General features: G+C 44.4%; 1 protein-coding gene across 2 annotated transcripts; it reads right to left on the bottom strand.

The window, feature by feature from the left end:
* Positions 1-6,650: 6,650 nt before the first annotated feature.
* admb (adrenomedullin b) lies at positions 6,651-10,170 on the bottom strand. Of its 2 annotated transcripts, none has more exons than XM_086148764.1 (5): positions 10,035-10,170; positions 9,580-9,695; positions 8,846-8,944; positions 8,466-8,713; positions 6,651-8,136 (listed from the first exon to the last, which is right to left on the bottom strand). In XM_086148764.1, the coding sequence occupies exons 2-5, from the start codon at positions 9,681-9,683 to the stop codon at positions 8,000-8,002; spliced, it is 588 nt and encodes a 195-aa protein (XP_086004890.1). In that variant the 5' UTR covers positions 9,684-9,695; positions 10,035-10,170; the 3' UTR covers positions 6,651-7,999. The 2 variants fall into 2 exon arrangements, 1 of the variants encoding a protein (XP_086004890.1); XR_015106318.1 differs by having other exon boundaries at positions 8,004-8,136; positions 8,229-8,713.
* Positions 10,171-21,584: the final 11,414 nt, after the last annotated feature.

Genomic DNA, 21,584 nt, shown 5'->3' with positions numbered 1-21,584 from the left:
GGGTCAAACCCAGATGTCCCGACCGGTCGTCTGCTCTGTGAGCCAAATGAAAGGCATCTGTTGCTTCTCTTTCGGTTGCTATGGGTTACTATCACGTCTGATTTTGCTCACATTGGCATCGCTTCCCGTTATGCTCCGTCTTCATTTTTGTGGCAGCAGTCAGACATTTAACATCATGAAGCAGAAAAATGACCAATATTAAACTCAGATTTCATTTCACGCTATGCATTGTTATTCTGTTTACACAACGAGCGATTCAACTTTTACAGCCCTCGTTTGTTTTCATCATTTTTGTTTTTATCAGATTTTGGAAATGACTCGAAGCGTGATCCTCTTATGATAAAGAAACAAGTTTTTGCCAGAAAAGTCCTCATGATCAGCATGTGATCATCATGGTACATTTACTAGCTCAGTATCACCCTCAGCCTCAGGAAGTGACAGAAAAAAAAATTAAAGTATTCCTCCCTTCGTTTCAAAACTGGCATGATCTATGACCAGTGGGGGTAAAGGGACACACGATAGAGTAGCATCAGGCGGAACAGAGCACAGAAAAGAAGGTAAACAGAGGACCTGCTGCTACTAAATACCGGAAGATGTTCAGCAATTGTGTGAAGTTCTCACACAGAGATTGTTGGTTTTCATCTGTTAACAGTCCCATGTCATTCAGGGACGATCAGTATTTAACTTGTAGTGCAGAGTTATCCATAGGCTTCGAGTGTGTGTCGCTGGTTAGCCCAGTTTAACAGCTCATGCTAGCTGCAGCCCTGCCAGAGAATCATGGCGCTCACCTTTATTTTTGCAGATTTGCATACAAATCCCCTGGATTAATTTGGATTTGAAATAGTCACCTGACTGGCTGGTGAACTTCATTTCACTCTCCCTTTTATATTTCAGTGTGTGGGTGTGTGTGCATGTGTGCATGTGTGCCTGCGTGTGTGTGTGTGTGTGTGTGTTACCAGACACACTGCGTTACCCTAAACCAGTGCTGCCAGCTGTGATTTATCAACGTCGCTGCCTCGAAAAACCTGTACGTAATCGGACTGCAGAACTAAACATAGAACGACAAGAACTATAAGGAGGCCCCACGCTTACTGAGTCCACGTGCTGTCTGTGGCTCATTTGAAGCAACAGACACAGAAATAAGATACATGAACTGAGCACGGTTGAAAAAAGGTGCATTATTTAATGTAAATAAGTCATCCGGATCACGAAAGCCCACTGTGACAGAAACTGCGGTTTTCTCATGCGTTCATAAGAAAAACTGATGAAATACCACATCGGGCATTTCCAGCCGTGTCCTTGCGTTGGACCCGACTCACCTGAGGCGACGTCTCGTGACTGGTCTGTTTACATCAGACTGTGGGAAAACCAAAAGGAGAGGAAGCTAGGACTCTTCCAACCACTCAGCGATGTAATGATATTATTCTGAGCATGTAACAGATTGACATTTCTAACATGAATGTTTACATACGGTACTGTGGGCTAAAAGCTGTGGCAAGTGTATTCCTGCAAGGGGGGCGGGGGCTTTTTGACTCCTATTATTCTTTCTGGGAGGGTCTGAAGGTCTCAGCTTATCTCTGGCCAGTCCTTCAGCAACCCTTCCTTTAAAAGGCATGTCTACGCGTTTGGATCTGCGAAGAAACGCCTGGACACCTCCTCCCTCTCTCTCCGACGATGGAATGTGCAGTCTTTCGGGTCCCAATACAATCGCTACACTCTGTTTCATGACCACTGTCCGCATACTCTGATGCCTCAACGACAACAAACACCACAGATATCTGAAGGATGCATGTGCTGTCTTTTTATGACAGCAGAGAGATGCATGAGAGACAGCATGAGAGATGGGATAGAAAACAGAAACCACTTGCTTCTTGCAGTTTTAACCGACAAACAAACTGCGTGTGTGACTGCATTCACTTTGCTTGTATTCAGTCATTCATGGCTATACTGCATATTCAAAGGTTCAACCTGAGCCGGCCACCTGTCGATCACAGGGCCATGTATAGACCATTCACCCTGTCATTCACACCTTCAGGAAATGCACAGTCGTCAGTGAACCTGAGGTTGGGGAGGACGCGAAACCGCGTGGACGTATGTCGATATAGCTGACCACTTCCCTGCTATTTTTAGCAAATTCACCTCAGGGCTTAAAAAAGTCTGGAGATAAAACTTAATGTTTTGTCAGAATTAGTCTAGATTTAACAAAAAATTTGTTTTTCAACCAAACACATTTCCACCTACAAAATAAAGCCCCCCCCCCCCCCCCCCCCCCGGTTAAAAATATTGAAACACAGTAATAATACACAGAAATTTTTGATTAAGAAAAAAAAAATTTGTAAGTTTCTTTATCAAGTTTAATGTGAGCTTCTGTTAAGCCAGAGAGGAGTTGACACGACCTTTTTGCAGCAACCAGTCAACACACTTCTGTGTTTCACAAGATTCACTTCAGCCTCAATGCAACATGCAACAAAAGGTTTTTTTTCTCCTCAAAGTTTAGAGTAGTTTTAAGTGCATCTGTAGTTCTATTTACAGGTTGTACCTAAAGTGGCTCATCTTTCATGTAAGAGAAGAATAAATACATCAGTTGCACAGAAGTAAACTCACTCAACCCGCGTAAGCACACTCAATTTCTACAGTTCAATTCAATTTTGAACCCCGAGCATGACAAAGAATGATAGTTCCAAAGAAAAGTCCATCAGGGAAGGAGTGAAAACAAGAGTACTCACAGAGTCCAGTGTCAGAGCTTCTCTCTGCTGCTTTGCTCCCTGGGCGTGTCTACCGGGCTAACCAGGAAAGCCATCAAGCTCCCTGCGTCATGATGGTGAGATTCAGGAAGTCAGTTGCTATCTGTGTACTTAGGGGAAGTCTATGCATTCAGCAGTACATACCGGAGTTTTCAAAGCCCCGATGGTTGCACAGACCCGCCCACCCGCCCCTGGTTTGTTTAGGATGTCAGCAGACCGTCACTTCTCAAGAGCTCTGACAGTCGGGCCCGGTGTTTGGTAAATGTGTTTACATGGAGGTGCGGTTCAGCTCAAGACACTGGTGTCCCAGTGTTTGTCCCCTGATGGCAGCAGATTTAGACGTTTCTGTCATCTTCGCTTATCAGTATTGAGTTTGACAGATGACGATCGCTTCTCAAAAGTATTTGAACTTTTTATTGACTGGCCACACCCCACTAATCACCTCTATCTCTAGTAGCCCAAATATCACTATCCAGCTGGCGTCATTATAATTGTTTACATTTTTGTTTTCCTTGAACCGTAAAACAAGTGAACCCGCCACTGGAGTGGAACCGCCTTCACTCTTCTCTGCAAACCACACCGACCAAAGAGGTGTGGTTTGTGGTCCATTAGACTGAAGACACGGCTTGGTTCTCTTTTAGTGGGACCTTTGTAAAGTAAAAAAGGCATTTTAGCCATTAAACCCAAACATAATCCCTTTAAATAAAGTTCCTGGGACGCAGATGTTGATAATGTAACAACAGTCAGTCCCTATTTCAGTTTTTTTTGCTGAATTATGCTGTTTGGGCTGGAAAGTTTACAGAAAACCCCTCTGCAATGAATGTTTTTTTTTTTTTTTTTATATTTTCGAATCTCACTCTTGAAACAGCCTCTTTATGACTTGCGAATGGTTGTATATCTGATATGTGATTGAGCAAGTGAACAGTTGCCTATAAAGTGTGAATGAGAGGGTGAATGTTTGTATGTCTCTATAAGAGTTGAATGGTGACTGAATTGACTGAATGGTTGTATGTTTTTATAAGGTTCTAAATGAGTGAATGGTTTTATTCTCCATATGATTCTTAAATGAGAATGAATGACTGTATGTTTATTTGACTTGTGAATGAGTGAGTGAATGGTTGTATATCTCTTTAAGTGGCCCTTTGATCGACCATTCTGGGGGAACCTGCCCCTTGCAGGATTGTGTGGGATAAGCGGTATAGATAATTAATGGGTAAATGAATAATTGAAGAATCTTGAATAATAGGGTAATCACAGGGAAACCATGTGGGGGAAAGAATTAAAAAGCTCACAAAGAGATTCTTAAATGTGATCAAAACTGGGCTTTTATCAGGTATGTTTTTTGAGTATAATATCGAATAAAGTGACCAGCTCTAAACCATACAAAGCAGTTTTTCATGACACTGAAATCTTTCCAGGTTTATAGCAGGTGAATTTCTGCGATGTGTTCGTGCCGCTTCAAACCCCGTGTTGCTGTTTTACTCTGCAGACGTGATGTATGACGCAACCATCTGGACAGCGAATGGAAATGACATTTTTCTCATGGCTCTGGACTGGAGTGCTCCACCTCCTACATAGTTCATAGTATTACGCTGTGTTTCAATACCTCTGAAATCCTTCGGTGTGTTGATTTGAAGCTGTTGCATACAAGTATTGTCAAAAATGGTGCTTAGTATTTAGTCATGATTGTAGTAATTATTTTCGACTTCATCACTGGACCCTTAAAAAACAAGAATTGAATGTAAAGTAGCAACGTAGATTCTTGATGCAGCACGCGCTGTTTTCAAAAAGCAGGCTAACATCTTGCAACGCTTATCTCCGCTCACATTTACTCATCCTGCGGGAATATCATGCCGCTTTGACCAGAGGCCAACTATTCACTATATCGTCTTTTTTAGCGTGTTTGTGTGTCACGGCCGTAATACGAAACAGGAATGTTTCCAGGATGTGACCTACATTTTTTTCATTTTTCTGCCGGTTCCATGTTTCGCGAAATGCTCCGACTGTAAAGTAGCACCGTAAACAGTGCTATATAATAAGCAACTTGTTTGGAATTATTACCAAAGCAGGCATTAAGTATATTCTCGCCCACGCTCAGGTGACCACTTCTCAGCGAGATGATACCCGATCCCTTCGCTCAGCATGCGCAGTGATCTTCAACCCCCTACGTGAGCGGATCTCCACGTCCTTGCCCTAAGCGTTTGGCGAGTGGCTAAAACAGAAAAACACAGAACCCGGCTGAAACCAATTAAGGCTGAAAAAGAGCGTTGTCAGGAGATTTTATCCCTGCCCCGCTCCGTTCAGAACCTGGGACAGCGCCACACGGCCTCATACAACAGCACACCTACTCAAAAGTGGGCAGAATCTTTTTTTGCGAGTGTGTGTTTGTTTCGATATTTATTTTGTGCTGACAACCTCAGGGTTCGGTTGTTACATACGTACTGTGCACTAGTAGAGACCGTATTCGTATTCCAGTGGGCCAGTCCCTCTGCAGCTACGAGTAAACCGCATCAGTCTGTCATTGTCGAAGTAACCGTGGCGACCAAAAATCAAAACAAACAAAATGCTGAAAGACACCCCTATAAATGATTCGGGACCCAAGCTCGACTCCCGCAGCTCTACGTAAACCACATTTCGTTAAACCGACGTCCGGGGCAAGCGTCAAACAACTTTTGCTGACAATCGCGAGGAACCGCGTCAGCGAAAATCGCCAAAAACGCAGACCAGATTTCCATCAGGCACGAGTAGGCGGCGGATTTGACAAAGATGAAACCCACATGTTCTGAAGACGCTGATTACCAGCTACATTCCGAGTTTCTTCCGGAATTTCCTAGTTGACACTGAGAGTGAATGGTTGCATGTCTGTGATGTGTGAATGAGAGGGTGAACGGTTTGTCTCTTTAGGACGAGTGAATGAGACACCGAATGGTTGTGTGTCTATATGACCTTTGAATGAAAGTGAATGGGAGAACGTCTCTATATGACATGAATGAGAGGGTGAATGGTCAAAAGTGCCTGACATGTGAATGAGAGGGTGAAGGGCGCGTGGTTCGAAATGACTTCTGAGTGAGTAAATGAATGGCTATGTCAATATACGATGTGTGAATGAGAGAGTGACTTCTTGCTTGTCTCCATATCCGGCCCCGTGATTGACCGGTCCGGAGAGAACCTCTGCGATAGGCTCCGGACCCTCGTGAACTTTAGAGCACGATAAGCGGTAAGGCGAATGAATGAATGAATGTAAAACAAAGCATTTGTAAACACTATTTCTTACATAACATCAGAGTGGTATTTTTTGGCAGTCCTGAACTCTGAAAGCTACAGACTTTCTGGATAACATGTTTTTTCACTTGGAATAAGAAAGATCCAGTGCGGTTGCGTCCGACTTGATGAACAACTCTATGATTATATTTCACTTTCCTGTGTGAATTGAAACATCTGTTTCAGGTTAGATTTGAATCAATACAGACTGGTACGAATTAGGAATAATCCACATTTTTAATACCAAGCATTACCTATCTCTGAGGCCAAGTACGTGCAAACTATTCTGGGTTATTTGCATTTAAAATGGGTCTTAAAGTCTTAGCCGTGAATGACTTGTTCCAAATTAAGTTAATATGCAGCTTGTCACTGCAGGGTGGAGGGATACCCTGGCTGTGATGATTTTTTTAATATTTTTTTATGTTGTTGTGCATTTGCTAAAAATGTGTTAAACCACCTCATCCCATGGTGTGTTTGTAGTGAAGAGATCAAATCTGTTCAAAATATTTATTGGGAAAATTCCAAGAGTTGTACATAACTGTTTTTGCCGACACAGTTTTTATATATATGTGTGTATATATATATATATATATATATATATATATATATATATATATATGTGTGTGTGTGTGTGTGTATCAAACATCAAACACATTAAACTTAACCTGAAGAGAGCACAATAATGACGCCCTTCCTTCCATATATGCAGGGAGACTGACGCATCGACATCCATTGCTAGTCAAATTTTGTTCTTTTGTTCTTTCAGAGGCAGAAAAACTGACAATTGCTTTGATTTAACGCCGCTGACTATTTTTATTTCACAGTCCGACATCCGCCATTAATTTTGTGATTGAGCAGGGGAGGCTTCTCCGCTGAGGTAACACTGAGTTTTTGTGTAGTTTTCGAGGGCAGCATGACTGCGCTCTCCGGTCAAATTCCCAATATATCAAGGAGTGCGGCGCATTGTCTGTCACCAGTTAGAACAGGAAAAATTTGTTCGTTTGCCAAGAAAATAATGTCGAAATGCTGCGGTTACACAAGGTTTAGAAAACAAGTCGTGTTTAATTTCACATTTTGAGACAGCACAGCTGATAAACATATCATTATTATTATTAGTTATTTATTTTTTTAATTGTTTTATTTATAATGGCATGCACAACTTCAGTTTTTTTTTTTTTTTTCTTACAACACATTTTATCACATGATGACACACAGGCATTTTACGTACTGCTGGGACAACTGGTAAAATTCAAGTACTGCCTTTTGAGTTCCTCGTTTACTGCTGACACCAAAGTAAACTGGGAAGTGTAACCGTATAAAAAAAAAAGACGTAGATGAACACCAACAGCAGGAAGAGCTGGAGGATGTGAACCCCCTCCCACCGCGCCACCGCACCACCCCACCTCGCCACCTAGTCAACGCTGCGCCGGTTATTAAAAGCAGCTCGGTCCCAGTTCATCCACCTCGCCCTGCACGAAACTAGATGGCAGCACAACTCTTCCCAGCGGACGGGTCCCCCTCCCGGGGTAGCAGCAAATGTTTCTCAGTCCCACTACGCGGCCTCCGAAGAATTATCTGCATCCCCCCCACCTCCTCCTCCATCGCTGGACTTGAGCGTTTCCAGGAATTAGCTGTTCCAAAAAGAATGCCCCTTAAATCCTCCCCCCTATTACAAGTACAAAGGATACTAATAAGGCAGTTGGTATAAAACAACCTCACGTAAAACATAAGGAATACGGAATCAAAACAATGAGAATACGTGAAATACTTCACTGAAGTTACAAATCAAGACGTTTAAGCATGTATTTTTAGGCTGTATAAAAAATAGTTGTATTATATGATTAAATATGAGGTTAACTTTTATATTTTTGTCTGCGGACACAAGCGGATAATTACATTAACTGAATATGCTCGGTAAATATTTTCGTAAATTGCACGCTTGCAAGCAGTCCATTGGATTCTCTTCCTGCGGGGAGGGGATCCTGACAGACAGTTCAGGGGCGAGTAACGTCTGTCCCGTTACGGAAGGGAAAAAAAAAACACCGTCCCGGCCTTGGCTCCTCCTTGGCTCTCGGGATTTCACTCTTCAGGAATTGGCTTCTAATGTCACCTGCCAAGCTCATTTTGGAAGCTGAGGAAGACACAGACATTCTTGTCAGGTCCCGAAGGTCCGATTTTTTTTTTTTTTTTTCCCTTTTTTCACGTTTCATCCACAAAGCTCACCCTTGTTTAGACACACCGAAGCCTGCATGTAAAGCGCGCTAGCACGCCATCTATTATTGAAATATCAGCTTTTATCCTGAGCTGTGTGTAAATCTGGGAGGGGGGAAAAAAAACAAAAAACGAAGAGGACTTAGCTTCATCTGCTGTGAGCAAATAACCCCAACATGGATTCTTCGCTGTCTTTTCATGGTCTTTAGGCCTCAGTGCATGTGAGTTTGTGTGTGTGGACTCGCTGACCGGCCTCAGAGCCCCGCCTCTGTAGGTCCGTATCCAGGGCGGGCCGGGTGGCGTCCGGGAGGGAGCGGCGCCGGCGCCCGTATCCATTGGCGCCCAACTTATCCGGGGGGGCCGTGGGCTTGGGTTTAGGCGGGGTCATGGCAATCCTGTGCACCTTCTCGAGCAGGACATGGTACGTGCATGTGAACAGGGCGCAGCCCGCCGCTCTGGGCGACGGCGATCTCTTGGCTCGGATATTTATCCCGGGGCTGTAGGAAAAAGCAACACGCTGTGTTTCCATGGACGCTTTCTTTTCTCTTGTAATTCTAATTTTTCAAGACCAATCTCTATGAACTTTCTCGTCACTCATGCAGCCCGCGCTGGTAGCACTTCATTCATACCTGGATGGCGGCGCTCGGGCGTTTCCGCTGAGCTGTGGCCCGACGTGGGCGACACCGGCCGCGTCTCTCTGCTTAGAATTCTGCAGCCACATCCTGAACCTGCAGTTGGACATAGCACGGGAAAAAAACAAAACTCGTCAATTCATCCCTCAGGGTGTAACAGTCATCTTACTAGGTTCTCTTCTATTGAATGAATCTCCAACTTATGGTCAGTTAGGTTGAGCCACACTTTGAGAATCTTCTTGTAAAACCCTTGCATCCAGTATGATGTTTTATGACTCTCTTGGTTGCGGATGCTTAACTTATACCATCTTTATTTGGCAAATGCCGAAAGATCTTTTTTTGCCGTTCAACCCATTCAATAAGTACCTTATTGTCGCTAATCGAGAATAATTATCAGTTGGAGCCCTGCTGCTGCAATACAGTTGGGTGAGGGAAAACCGCGCAGGCTGTAAATCTGCAAGGGCTGATTTATTCACTTATAAAACCTAATCGCAGATGAAGGGGAGCACATGTGGGGTAATAACTTATATATCAGGTTGTTGTTTCTGCTGCAGCCAGGAAAAGCCCATCTGCTGATTTCCCGCCCAGGACTTTTTTCATTTCAAGAAAAAAAACAAAAAACTAGACAGAACTTGATGCGAAAGGTTAAATTCCCTGCACGCATGCACCTGATCTGTGCGGCAAGACTGAACACAATGTTCCCTCCGAGCCGGTGTCATCAGGCAACTCACCTCTTTTTCAGACTTGGGTTCAGGTCCCCCGCAGCACCCCTCACCGGTGGCAGCATGGCGGTGAAAACGCAGCCGCAGATGATGGTGCGCAGCACTAATCTCATTTCGACCGGAGGCTGCAAGTGAGACATGTTAAAAAAAAAGAAAAAAAGAAATGATCCCCGGGGTTTTCAGCCCTGGACTTGTGCCATGCAATGTCCGGTGATTGATTTTGGGGCTCACACCTCACTGCTGTTTTCATGCTCGAAGCTTAACACAGCTTGAAAACACTTGGTGCATTTTTTTTAAATCGATATTGATGCATCGCAGAAGAAAAGTCTTTAAGGAATAAAGGAAAAGAGCCTTCACAGTACTAATTTTAAAACATGAAGTATCCTTTTAAAAATCTCATCTTTACTACACTTCACTGCAGCCACTGAGCACAGTTTTAAATATCAGAAAAAAAAGTCACTCACCTCTAGCTCTATCTTGTGATGTGACAAACAGGATTTATGGTGCACATCCAAGCGTGTTGTGTGCTGGTGAGCTGCCTTTTCTTCTTCTTCTTCTTCTTCTTCTTCTCCTTCCTCACCCCCCCAGCCTAAAGGCTGTAAAGACTTTACAGTGAGTTGAGGTCTGAAGTTTACACTGCAAACATGAGAGGCTTTATAGAGGGAGGGAGGGAGCTGTACCTGAATGCCAGACCCAGTGGGAGGGACTGTGGGACAGTTCATGTCAACCCCGTCCACCCCACATGTAGACCTTCAAAACAACAAAAAACAACCAGGCACATCCAAGACGTTTGTTTTGCTGGGATTCAATCCGATCGCACGCATTGCGGCCATTTCACATTCATATTTCATCCGGGCTCTTATTGACTCTTGCCATCTTTTTCGCTGATATTGAGTTTTTGCTCACTCCTTTATAGCGAGGCGTCGACGATCACCCCATGACGAGTGAAAGTGCCTCAGGGACAAAGCGGCCGGTGTTTGTCTTGTTTATCGGGGTTATGTTACGGTGGAAAACGCCTCCGGGTTCCAGCCTCCATCCGCGTTTGGTTTGCACGTTGTCGAAAACAAACAACCCCGGCTAACTTCGGTCCACGCAAGTGTTTTTCCATCGTCAAGCGAACAAACAAGCGAATCATGAGTATTCAAGCCCCCCTAAGCTTTTCCCTGAGTTTATTTTGGGGTTATCACTCGGCTGAGGATGGCGTAGCAGAGGCGCCAGAATCTCCTTTTCAGCACCATTAACCACCCCGCCGTCGTTAATAGCAGGATTAATCCTCCTGCCGCGGCGGTGTTCTAGCAACTGCACGCGCCCTGAAACTTTAGGGATGAAAAAGCGACACAGCGGTGGTCATTACAAGAATTGTTAAGCACGGGGAGCAGCCGGGGGGAGCACAGAGGGGAACGTGCATCAGTGTCTTCAGCTCATTCATTTCTGTCAAAATAGGTCAAATTTATTTTAAGTTTTAGCATTTAATAATGTCTCACTGACACCAGCTTGAATTTACCATTGGGACGGAGTAACTTTGCAGGAATAGCAATCGTTCGTCGATGAGTAATGCTCTCTGTAAATATTTTCAAGGCCAAAAATTTCACAATGTGGCACAGGGATATTTCATAATGAATAATCAGTTGGTTTTACTATGATATGGAATGGGATACTGCCATTATTCTTCATAGCATTAGAGCACTTACTTCATAAAAGTATTTTATACACAATGTTAACTTGTGCCAGACTCCAACAGTGGATTTCCAGCTAATCTGCAGATGTTTTGTTTTTTTTCCCCTTGGATATTCAAGTTATATTCTTATTTCAAAGACCTTTTTACTTGATCACTCACCCATTCCAGCCATGTCTCCCAAGACTTATATCTCGGTCTCTTTTGAGATTATTTTTTGTTTATTTGTTCATTTTTTAAACAGCCCCTTTTAGTTTTTTATTTGAGGGCGCGGGGATAAGTAAAGATAACCCCCCCAAAAAAATCTTTATTGCATTAACCCAGTTCACCAATGCACAATACATCGACATAAATTGTGAACTGCTAATTTAAAGCGAGTCCGCTTGCTGCAATGCATCCAATGCCCTAAGCGTTAAAGATAAGATACTGTTTCGTTTGGCCGATCCAGCCGCTTAACTATTAAATAAGTAACCGGGAAGGGAGGTGCAAAGATATTTGAACAGTTACTCCTTTTTAAAGTGAACCCTAACCCATGTTTTAACTTAATTTTCTTGACATGACACTGAGATCATTGGCGGTACACTCCGCGGGGGGGCTGCTCGTCCAGTTCCACATCTTCCCCTAACTCCTTCCACCTGCTAATTCACCGAACAAGGATGGGTGCAGATGCCCGTCTCATCAAGTTTATCACACAGGGAGCCAAACCCTGGAGGGATTAGTTGACTAATTGATTGCTCAAGTGCGTAAAGATGGCCAATTCACAGATGCGTGTGCATCAGAGTTAAACGTTTTAATGGGGAGCATTTGTTGTGAGCCCACTTGCCAAATGGTGCAAAGCATTAATTACATCACTATGATCAAATAAATTTTAAAATAGACATTTGGTACACAATATGAGTAAAAAAAGAATTACAGTTCCAAGACTTGGTTTTTATTTTGAATGAATATGTAACAGATGCTGGGAGAGTGTGTATTATCGAAGCAAATACTAAGGTATTTATAAAAGTTGACTGCGTCCAGAATTCAGCTGTTGGTTGTTGTGATATCTCCAAGAGGTTTGGCTGACCTTTGTTCAAACCACAGTAAAAAAAAAGGAAAATAATCAGTCCTGTTGAACTTTCAGGGAAAGATCATTGGAGAACAAACAAAATTTCATCTGGTTTAAAATAAATTGAGTTGTTACAGTGGCGATTCTATTGCTTCTATGGACAGAAGAGGATGGGTACAAGACAGGAGCCTTGGGGTACAGAAATGCCATTTCCTTCTTCTAAGAACTACATATGCAGAGCAAGATGGAATTAACCAATAGTATCAGTCTAATCCCAAAGACTTCAGAAAAGGATTTCAGTCGTTGGAAGGGAAACAGTTGCAATATCAGGGCAGTGTTGATGGGAGTAGTCACCTGGGAGAAGCTTGATTTCTTTCTTTATTCACAATCTACACTGCTTATCCTGCACTCAGGAGTGAGAGGGCTTGAGCTACTCCCAGTTGCCATTGAGCAAAGGTCCCCGGTTGATCCTTCAGTCACGTATAGAGGCATACAACCACTCACTCCATCATCCCCACAGTTGGGCAATGTAGGTTGGTTCCCGTTCTATTGCTCATGTTCTTCTGCTTCCTCTAAAAAAAATTGTAGTTGTCACTTCTTGTATTGTTGCAAAATTACTTCCAGTTAGTCGATGAGTTAACCGCCGATGTGACTCTTGTTACTGTAAATCAGTTTCCTAATGGGACCTGAAAATGCCAAGATGGGCAGCTTTAGGGTGAGCTTCTATGAAACCTTCAACAGCAACTCGAGTTTTGAATTCGAGTTTATGTTATCTTCCACTGAGGAAAATATCGCACCGAATCCAAAACTCATCTAGCCGTGGCGTTCTCACCTTATAGTAGATCACTGTTATCTCTGGCAGAGCCGTGCACGAGCTTACAAGGCATGTCCTGATCCGTTTCTTGAATCCAGGGCCAGTTCATTGCCTACTGAAAAACACGCCTGTTTTTTTGGGACATATCGCAGCACGGGGCCAAAATCGACCCTGCCGTTAAAATTGGAGTCACCCATGTTCTTGTGAATATACTAAATATCTTATATTATCACCTGCACTCATCGCGCAGTCACTTTGGCTGGCTATTACTGTTTGAATTATTTCTGCCGCTATTATGCCGCTGCTGGGGCCATTTCCAAGTTTGGGTGTTATATGAGAGGTTAAATTCTATTTTTATGCACCCCTCCTTCAGGAAAACGTCACACTTGGATTGGTGAAAACCAAACCAATCAGGGTCAGTTTTTCTCTCAGGAGAGGTGTGTTTGACATGAGCACTGGTCAGGAGCTACCGAGGAACGTAAGAGGCCAAAGTCACCTCTTGGCCTCCAAATGGAAGCCATGATGCGTCCAGGGTCGTGGCCTTATTCTTGTACTTTTGTTTTTTGAGCTGTTCTTAAAGGTCTGTCACTAGAGAGGAGCATCCTTGGATTTCAGTTTTCTAGCCAAGTATGAATGTAAACTTCATGAATATCCTACTTCGGTAGGAGTTTAGCGCGATGTGGTAGAACAGAGCTTAGCACACCCCACTCAAACAGAAAGAACCTTGAGTTACACGGTTCATTCGTTCCATGGCCAAGCTCGTAACTCAGTTTGTTTGCCCCCGTTTTTGTTGGACGCTTTAAATAAGAAAAATTGACTTTGCAAATAATGGGGGGAAAATAAAAATCGTAATACCTAAGTAAAGAGAGTGTAAAGAGATGAACTGGTCACCAACAACTTCTCCATCCCTTCATGGACCGGTCGAAAACCCGCACAACCAGCTTGAGCGACGGCTTGTATAAGTTGACGCACTTGTACGCTGTATAGCGACTGTCTCTGGCAAACGGAGACACTACTGACTCGGTTTTTTCATTTGACTAATTCAGTGAAACCTTATTTCCGGACTAAATGACGGTCAGCATGAAACACCTGGACCATGGCCAACCGCCATGATGCCGCACCTTTAGCCCGGCAAAGGTAATAGTGTCAGAGCGGCGTCCTGCTCTTGCGCGCCCCTCGCTGCCTGACCCCGGCCCTGCAGCTCGCCGCTCGCATGTTTCCCCTCCACCTCACCTTAGAGCACAGCCTTTCTGTGCATCACGTGGCAGCCGGATGTACTTGCTATGTTTGGCTGGGATGTGAATGAATCTGTGATTGATTTCCACACTCAGAGGTCAGCCATGCGCAATACGAGCTTGGTCTAATATCACGGGATATTATTAGATACTCTGCATCTATATATAGTTCTGGACATAGCCCTGCGTTTTTGTTTCTAACGCCAAAAAAAAAAAAAGCTGTTGGGGGTTTAATTAGGACCAAGACACTCTTCAAGGGGCCGAAGAGATTACTTTGTAGAAATTCACTGGGCGATACGCACTGGCCTGGGTGTTAGTCGCCAAACATTCCCCTTAGCTCCTCTTGCAAACAATGGAAAAATCAGTCTGTGTGGATTTCAGCGGAAAAAAACAGAATCAGATATTTGCCACTTTCAGGTGGGGACTATCTGAAGACTATCCCTGAAACAAAGACCAGACAACACCAGTCTGGACCCCGTAGCTACTTTTGTTTCAGAGTGTATGCTTTTAACAAAAACAGTCTTTATTCAGCGTAGATATTCATTTTTTGGCCAATTAAAAAAGAAAGCCATAACCTCTTTCCGTTAATTTAGGGTCCAGAAATCACCCTCCTAAATGTTTTTCTTGTCCTTTTTTTTATTTTTTGTTACATTTAGAATTTTTGCCGTGCACAGTCTCATAGGTTTGTCACAAACTGATAGACCGCAAGAAACAGTTAGCATTAACTTATGTTGTCAGTAGGACTCTAAGATTAACATTACAACACTATCATTGATGCTTAATGCTAAAGACCTCTATGTGCTTTATCTCATTCCCTTTTTTGCTTTTCTGATACAAAATATTTCTTCAAGTGTTATTTCGGTGAATGCTGATATACAAATAGACTTAATTGACGCAGCAAAGGCTTCTGAACACTCCAGGCATGAAATTGTCCTGGCGTTTTTACTTCCACAGGCCGTCCGTCTGATTGTCAAACTTCCCAATTGGCTCTCAGCAGGTGTAACATGTAAAACTACAATGATACACCGCACATCAAAGTGCCAAACTGTGACTCCCTGGACAAATGAGAGGGCCGGTGGAATTTTTCTGCCAGAGGAATCGTTTGAAAATGGGAAGTACGCATTCTTAAATGCTCGCGGCCCAGTTTGCCTACAAGTGTGCAAGTGATCGGGTCGCCGTGTTTTGATTCCACAAAGCGCGTGTTTGTTTGTGTTCCTGCCCGGCGCTCCACGATGGAAACAGGAAAGTCTGCGTGTCTGCGGCGGTGATTGCGGGACGCTCGCCGCGCACGCTTTCAACACACATGTTGGGTCACGCTCAGCCAAGGACCCTCCGTGAGCTCTCTGCTGACGCAGACAGGAATGTTTGAGCTCGGCTCCGGCGGAGCGGTGTTTGAGTTTGCGTGCACAACAGCAAACACACGACACGCAAAGCAGCGGCGGGGGGCGGGGGGGTGGCTGACCAACAGATGAGATTAGAGATGATGAATTAAAATTAGATTAGATCAGACATTTCCCGTCCCGTCACAGTTTTGATTCCCCCAATAATCCATGTCGGCTTTGAAAATAAACACATGTCAACAGCAAGTGTAGTAATACCACACGTAGATTTAAGTAGCCTAAGCTAGTTCCCCACGCTTGCAGTCCGCAGCGCTGCCGTGCCGAATCGAAGCGCATAAGGCGTGTCGAATAATTGCACCCTTGGAAAACCCGGCGTCAGGCATAACAGAGATGCTCTGTTCCACCCTGTCATTGATCAAAACAGCCGGTTTCCATAGCAGCCAGGAGCGCTGTTCGCGGTCGGAGGTACTCCTCAGACACAAAACGCGCAGGTCCAAAAAGAAAAACCTTCATCGTTCTGCTTCGACACAATCCGCGTGTGCAAATCCGAGCCGGCTTTGGGTTTCACAACGAGCTCACGAAAACCTCCGCAGACCTTCCTGGGTTGCGGAGACACGGTGTGTGAGTTGTCCATGGTGCTGAAAGAGCAATCGCGCATTCGCTGGAAACTTCCAGCGGCTTCACTCGCTGCTCGTCAAATTAACAGAAGGAAACGTACATTTCCATCGTACGCAGCGCCGCAGTGCTCCGACGGAGATTTCAAGTCAGGGGCAATTGTTGATAAACCTCAAAGTCTGCTAGCAGTGTGGAAGTCGGGCCTGAAACGTGAACGCTGGATAAGCTGTAAAGAAATTATTTAAACCCTGGAATGTCTGTCATTCAGCTGAATTTTGGAAATACCGGAATAATACTCCTGACAGTTTTCTCTGATGTCTCCTTGGCTCGCCAGTGCTCGGTATTTGGAGGCTGTAAATGAGATTAATAAGATGATGTACTGACGGCTCTTTTCTCTTTTCTTTTCTCTGGTTTAAAAGTTGAAGACCTGAGTTTTCTCAAGAGCTCACCTACATATTCCTGTGGGAGAGACCTTCAGGAATTTGGTTGTGAAAACTTATAAATTCGGCGTCTGAACCGCCAGTTGGTAGGAACTCGACGAGTCTTGTAGTCAGAGGATAAACAAGGCGTCGCATCCGGTGATGGATGTGGGGGGAGTCCAGTTTTCTGCCAGTTCTGTTCACTGCAAGAGAGAAAGGAACCTCATTTTGGCCCGGACGCGAAGGTCTTAATCCTGCCTCCTCCTCAGGACAGTGTGTACTCTGTTGTAGCGGGAGAAAAATTGCATTTTTTCTTTTGTTCAAATTTTTTTTTCTTAGATTTATTCGTAGGGTTTTTGTACAATCACTAAATAGATTTTCACATAACTCCTGTAAGATGCAGTAGAAGAGAAGTGGCCGGTCAGTGGATTTAGTATCGCATACTCTACTTTGTTAGCTCTTCTCCCCAAACAGTGTCACCATGTTTAATGTCCTCCGTCATTCCTCGGAGGACATTAAACATTGATCCTCCTCTCGTCTCCACTCCTTATCTTTCTCAGTTGTTTCAGCCGGTGCAACTTAGGTCAAATATTAATCAGCGTCACGCTAGCTCTGGAACTCAGACTTCACATTTGGTTTTAGTGATGCTAAAGTGGCGGCGAGGGCACGTCGCCCGTGCTAAGCCGGTGCGGAGGTAATTAGAAAACATCCGTCTTACAGTGCAATGTTTGGTTGTGAGAAGTCATCACAGGTGACTGGTGAGCAAAGATCCATGAAACCATAAATCTTCCGCTGTTTATCCGAGGTCGGGTTGCCGGGGGCCGCAAAAGCGACCTGGACCTTTCTCTCCCAGGCCATCTGAGAGACCTGATCCCTCCTGCATGGCCTGGGTTTTCCCAAAATAATAAATATGCAGGGGGTCTTCGACTTATGACGTCTTTGACTTGTGGTGTTTGGACTTCACGGCAGTAGTCGCCATAGTCTACTTGAATTAGCAACATAAAATCAAGACATCGCAGGTGGATGAATTGTTTGTGAGCGCAGTGGTAGAATACTCGGTTATGCGTCTGTTCAGGAGAGGCGGCGTCACTTCCTTCCTGGCATACACGCTTTGGACACTGCATGCTGAATTTGCATGCGAGCTCTCATTTTATTTTTTTTTTTTTAATTACAGTTTCTTTGACTTTTGCCATCTTTTTGTACTATAATTATGATCTGTTCAGTTCTAGTTCTGCTCCTAGATATATACAATTGAGTTTAGGGTGTATTTGTCCTTGTTGTTGTCATTTTAGTTAACTATTTTCATCCTTGTTGGATCCTTTTTGTACAACAAAATCATGTCCCTTGCAGGTTTCCAACTTCGCTGTAGTGACAAAAGCTAGTGTGTCAGCAACTTGACAGATCGCGTGGATTCATCGGTTTCTTAATCGTGCTGAGTAAGAGGTGAAAACTGAACAGGCCAAGCGTTGAGGAATGATCAGCAGCAGTGCTTGCATGGACATGTTGGGTTTTTTTTTTTTGTTTTTTTTTTTTCTCCAAACAAAATCAGAAACATCAGATGCAGTTCACAAAACAACAGGCACAGCTAAATGCCTCGAAGGAACAGCAAGGGCCAAAAATCCAGGAGACGTAGAAAGAGTCCCGTGTCAAAACACGTGGAGGACCGTGAGACCGGTCAGTAGACAAGAAACAGGTGAGCATGTGGGCAGTGGAAGGAAAGGAGGTAAGACAGCACGCACCACATTAGAGAGGCTTGCTTCTCAAAGAAAATAAAGAAAAATGTGTGTTGTGGGGGGTAACACACTCGGGAGAACGCAACACTGTCCCCCGACGGGTCCTCAACTGAGAACGCGACCGGTCCAAACAGCAACGTGACAAAAACAGTTACTGAACCCGTTTGGTATTTGACTGCGTCAGAACTCAAGCTGCTCTTCTCTCGGAATTCGAAAATCCTCCTTGTTGTCCTCGCTCTCCAACCGAGCGAGAGGGGGAGGCGCTACTACTCAGGTGCCGCGCTTCGGGTTTCGTGTCGGGATTGTATTCGGATTGGAAACAGAGGTGAAGGTCCTTTCTAGTCCCCATAGATCGTATGATCTGATGCAAACAGCGCTGTGCATGACGTTAACTAGAGGAGGACTCCACTGCTCACTATTTATCCAAAAAAATCCTATTGTTTTGTTCTATATTTAATTCTCGTCTGGCTCCCAGCTGGAGAGCGCCGCTGTTTAGAGGCGGCTGATTGGCCGTTTGTCGACCACGACGTCTTTCGGCTGGCTAGCTGTTGAAAGCCAAGGCTGACGCTCGGTCGAGCCGCTTCCCAACCCGAAGTCCATTGCCTTCAAAAACAACTGTCAACGTCAACACAAACTATCATTTCACCACCCCGCGATGGTGATCCTCTGCCAGTTTTTAAATATAGCTTTCATCGGATGACTTCCATCTGTTCATCTGAAATCCATCTGACCTGAAATTGTTTTTATTTTATGCTAAATATGCCAAGAAGCTGTGGCTCAGTCGATAATGCGGGTGTCCTTGCAATCAGAAGGCTCCTCCATCCTGCATGCTGAAGTGTCCTCTGGCAAGGTGGGCTAGCGGGTAGGTGGGTGAGGGAGTGGGTGCAGAGGGGCAGCGTATATGATGAAGGTAGGTGGTGTATATGGTGTAAGACAGGGGTGCTCCCACTTTTTCAGCATGCAAGCTACTTTAAAATGACCTACCCACAACAAATATGCAAAACAATGTATGTTGATACCTTGCATCACCGCATGAGCCAATATTGCACATCGCAAAATAAATATGTACATTTCTTGTCATGACCCACATTGCACTTAATTGAATCATTGTCCAGACAGCAGCTGCTGTTGAAGTATGTTGTGATAAAAGCGACTGCTGTCCGGACAACTGGGATTTTAGTTCCTTCACCTTTCTCTTTCTCGGCTCGCTTTTCGGCGGGACGTCCGCGTCATATTTTTTACCAACGGTCTGAAAATGCCGCTCCACATTACCCTTCTTTGGTATTGCGATGGTTGACCGGCAGATGAGGCGAACCCACTTCAAAAAATGTCATTGTGAAAAAAAAGTCCTCCAATTCCGTATGAAAGTGATAAGTTTTTGTCTTCCTACTTTGTCCAGCTACCCCACTCATTTTATACCCTTTCGTAAGTTTAAGGGAAAAACCGAGGGCTAAAAGTTGGAGGAAACTTGTTGACTAGCTTGTTAGTTATGCTGCACTTTGTGCTGTTTGTTCATGCGCAGTGACCTCAGTGGCAGGAAAAAATCAGATGTCATCTTGCCGGCTGCCCTGTAGATCAATCAGGTGACAGGATGGATGATAGGCTGACGTTTATTTTTTCTAATGTCATGCGATCTACAGGTATTACCTTTGTGATCAGCTGGTAGATCGCGATTGACGTATTGAGCACCCCTGGTGTAAGAGATATGGTGCAGGAAGGTGGTGTATTTGGAACAGGAGGGTGGTGTATATGATGCGGTAAGGTCATATATATGGTCGATGTTGTATGTGGTGCAAGAAGGTGATATATATGGAACAGGAGGGTGGTGTACACGGTGCAGGTAGGCGCTGTATGTGCTGCAAGAGCATAACGTATATGGTGCAGAAGGGTAGTCTATATGATGCACGAGGGTTGTGTCTCTGGTGCAGGAGCATGGTGTATTTCGTGCAGGAGGGTATTCTACACGATGCATGAGGGTAGCAAATGTGGCACAGGTCTGTGTCGTATATAGTGCAGGAGGGTTGTGTATATGGCCACAAGAAGGTGGCCTTTATGCTGCAGGAGGGTTGTGTATAATGTGAAGGAAGGCAACGTGTGCTGCAGGAGGGTAGTGCTAATGGTGCAGGTAAGTCGTGTATATGGTGTGTGGGAAAGTGAGTAAGCGTGTGGCTGGGCAAATGTGTAAGTGCAAGAGTGTGTGAGCGAGTGAGTCACTTAGTGAACAAATGAACCCCAAGGTCGCCCTTCAAGTTGAGACCATTTCACATGGTTCCATTGGGTAGCCTATGGATTGGCTTCCCAACCCATTGCTGCTACAGACGCTAGTTTTCATGTATCTGTGTCATGTGATTTATGGATACATTTTTTTTGTTTGTTTTTTCAGCCCTCCCCCTACCAACCAGTCACTCGCGTATTGGAAAATTCTCCAGAGACCCCTTGGGATGCTCAGCAGTTACCAGTTAACATTCTGACAGTGTCAATGGACGGGTGGATTTTGCTCCAAAGCAGGCCTTGGAAATTTCAACACACTGTTAATCCTGCAGATGTTGGCTAATCCAATTTTATTCTGGTCGCTACGAAGTCCCGCCAGAGCACACCGGATTCTCGTTTCAGCCCCGCAGAAACGTGTCATTGATTCCCCCCCCCCAAATATCGGCCCGACTGCTGTAATCCGATGGCAACGGAGGAGCCACAAAACAGTGAGACAGATGGAAAAGGGTGTGAATGATTTTTATAGGTTTTATACCTTCGGTCTTCATGCCTTTTGACTTTGTCATGCATCAGATGTCTAGATAGACCTCTTTTTTTTTTTTTTTCTTCATTTGAAACCGATAAACTACCCCGTACCTGTTGCACCCCCTAACGAGAGCCTGAGCATCAACGTCTCATAAATTCCGTACTGAAACCATGAGCCCACCTCTGTTCTGTGGAGTGTGTGAGCCTGACCTCAGTGGATGACGTGAGTGTGACACGTGATTTCTAAAGACGAGGCCTTGACATCACCGCCTGGACCGGGGGCCCGGTCAAATATAGAGCCAATGATGCAGAGACTTGTGAAATGAAAAGTATTTGGTTTTTGATAGACTTGTTTGCTTGTTTGTTTCCTACAAATCCTAATGTGTCATATAGAAAGTA

The sequence above is a fragment of the Fistularia commersonii genome, chromosome 7 (genome assembly GCF_037954325.1).
Source record: "Fistularia commersonii isolate RoL2024-O1a breed Wild chromosome 7, RoL_Fcom_v1.0, whole genome shotgun sequence".
Classification (NCBI taxonomy): Eukaryota; Metazoa; Chordata; class Actinopteri; order Syngnathiformes; family Fistulariidae; genus Fistularia; species Fistularia commersonii.
The sequence above is the reverse complement of the archived record's forward strand: the minus strand, read 5'-3'. Positions and strand labels throughout refer to the sequence as shown.

Excerpts from the sequence above, each read along its gene's own strand:
- admb (XM_086148764.1), bottom strand. The coding sequence starts at position 9,683 with ATGAGATTAGTGCTGCGCACCATCATCTGCGGCTGCGTTTTCACCGCC. Across the intron at positions 8,714-8,845 it reads GCCCGAGCGCCGCCATCCAG|CCCCGGGATAAATATCCGAG; the intron begins GTATGAATGAAG and ends TTTTTCCTACAG. Across the intron at positions 8,137-8,465 it reads GAGGCGGGGCTCTGAGGCCG|CTTCCAAAATGAGCTTGGCA; the intron begins GTCAGCGAGTCC and ends TGTCTTCCTCAG.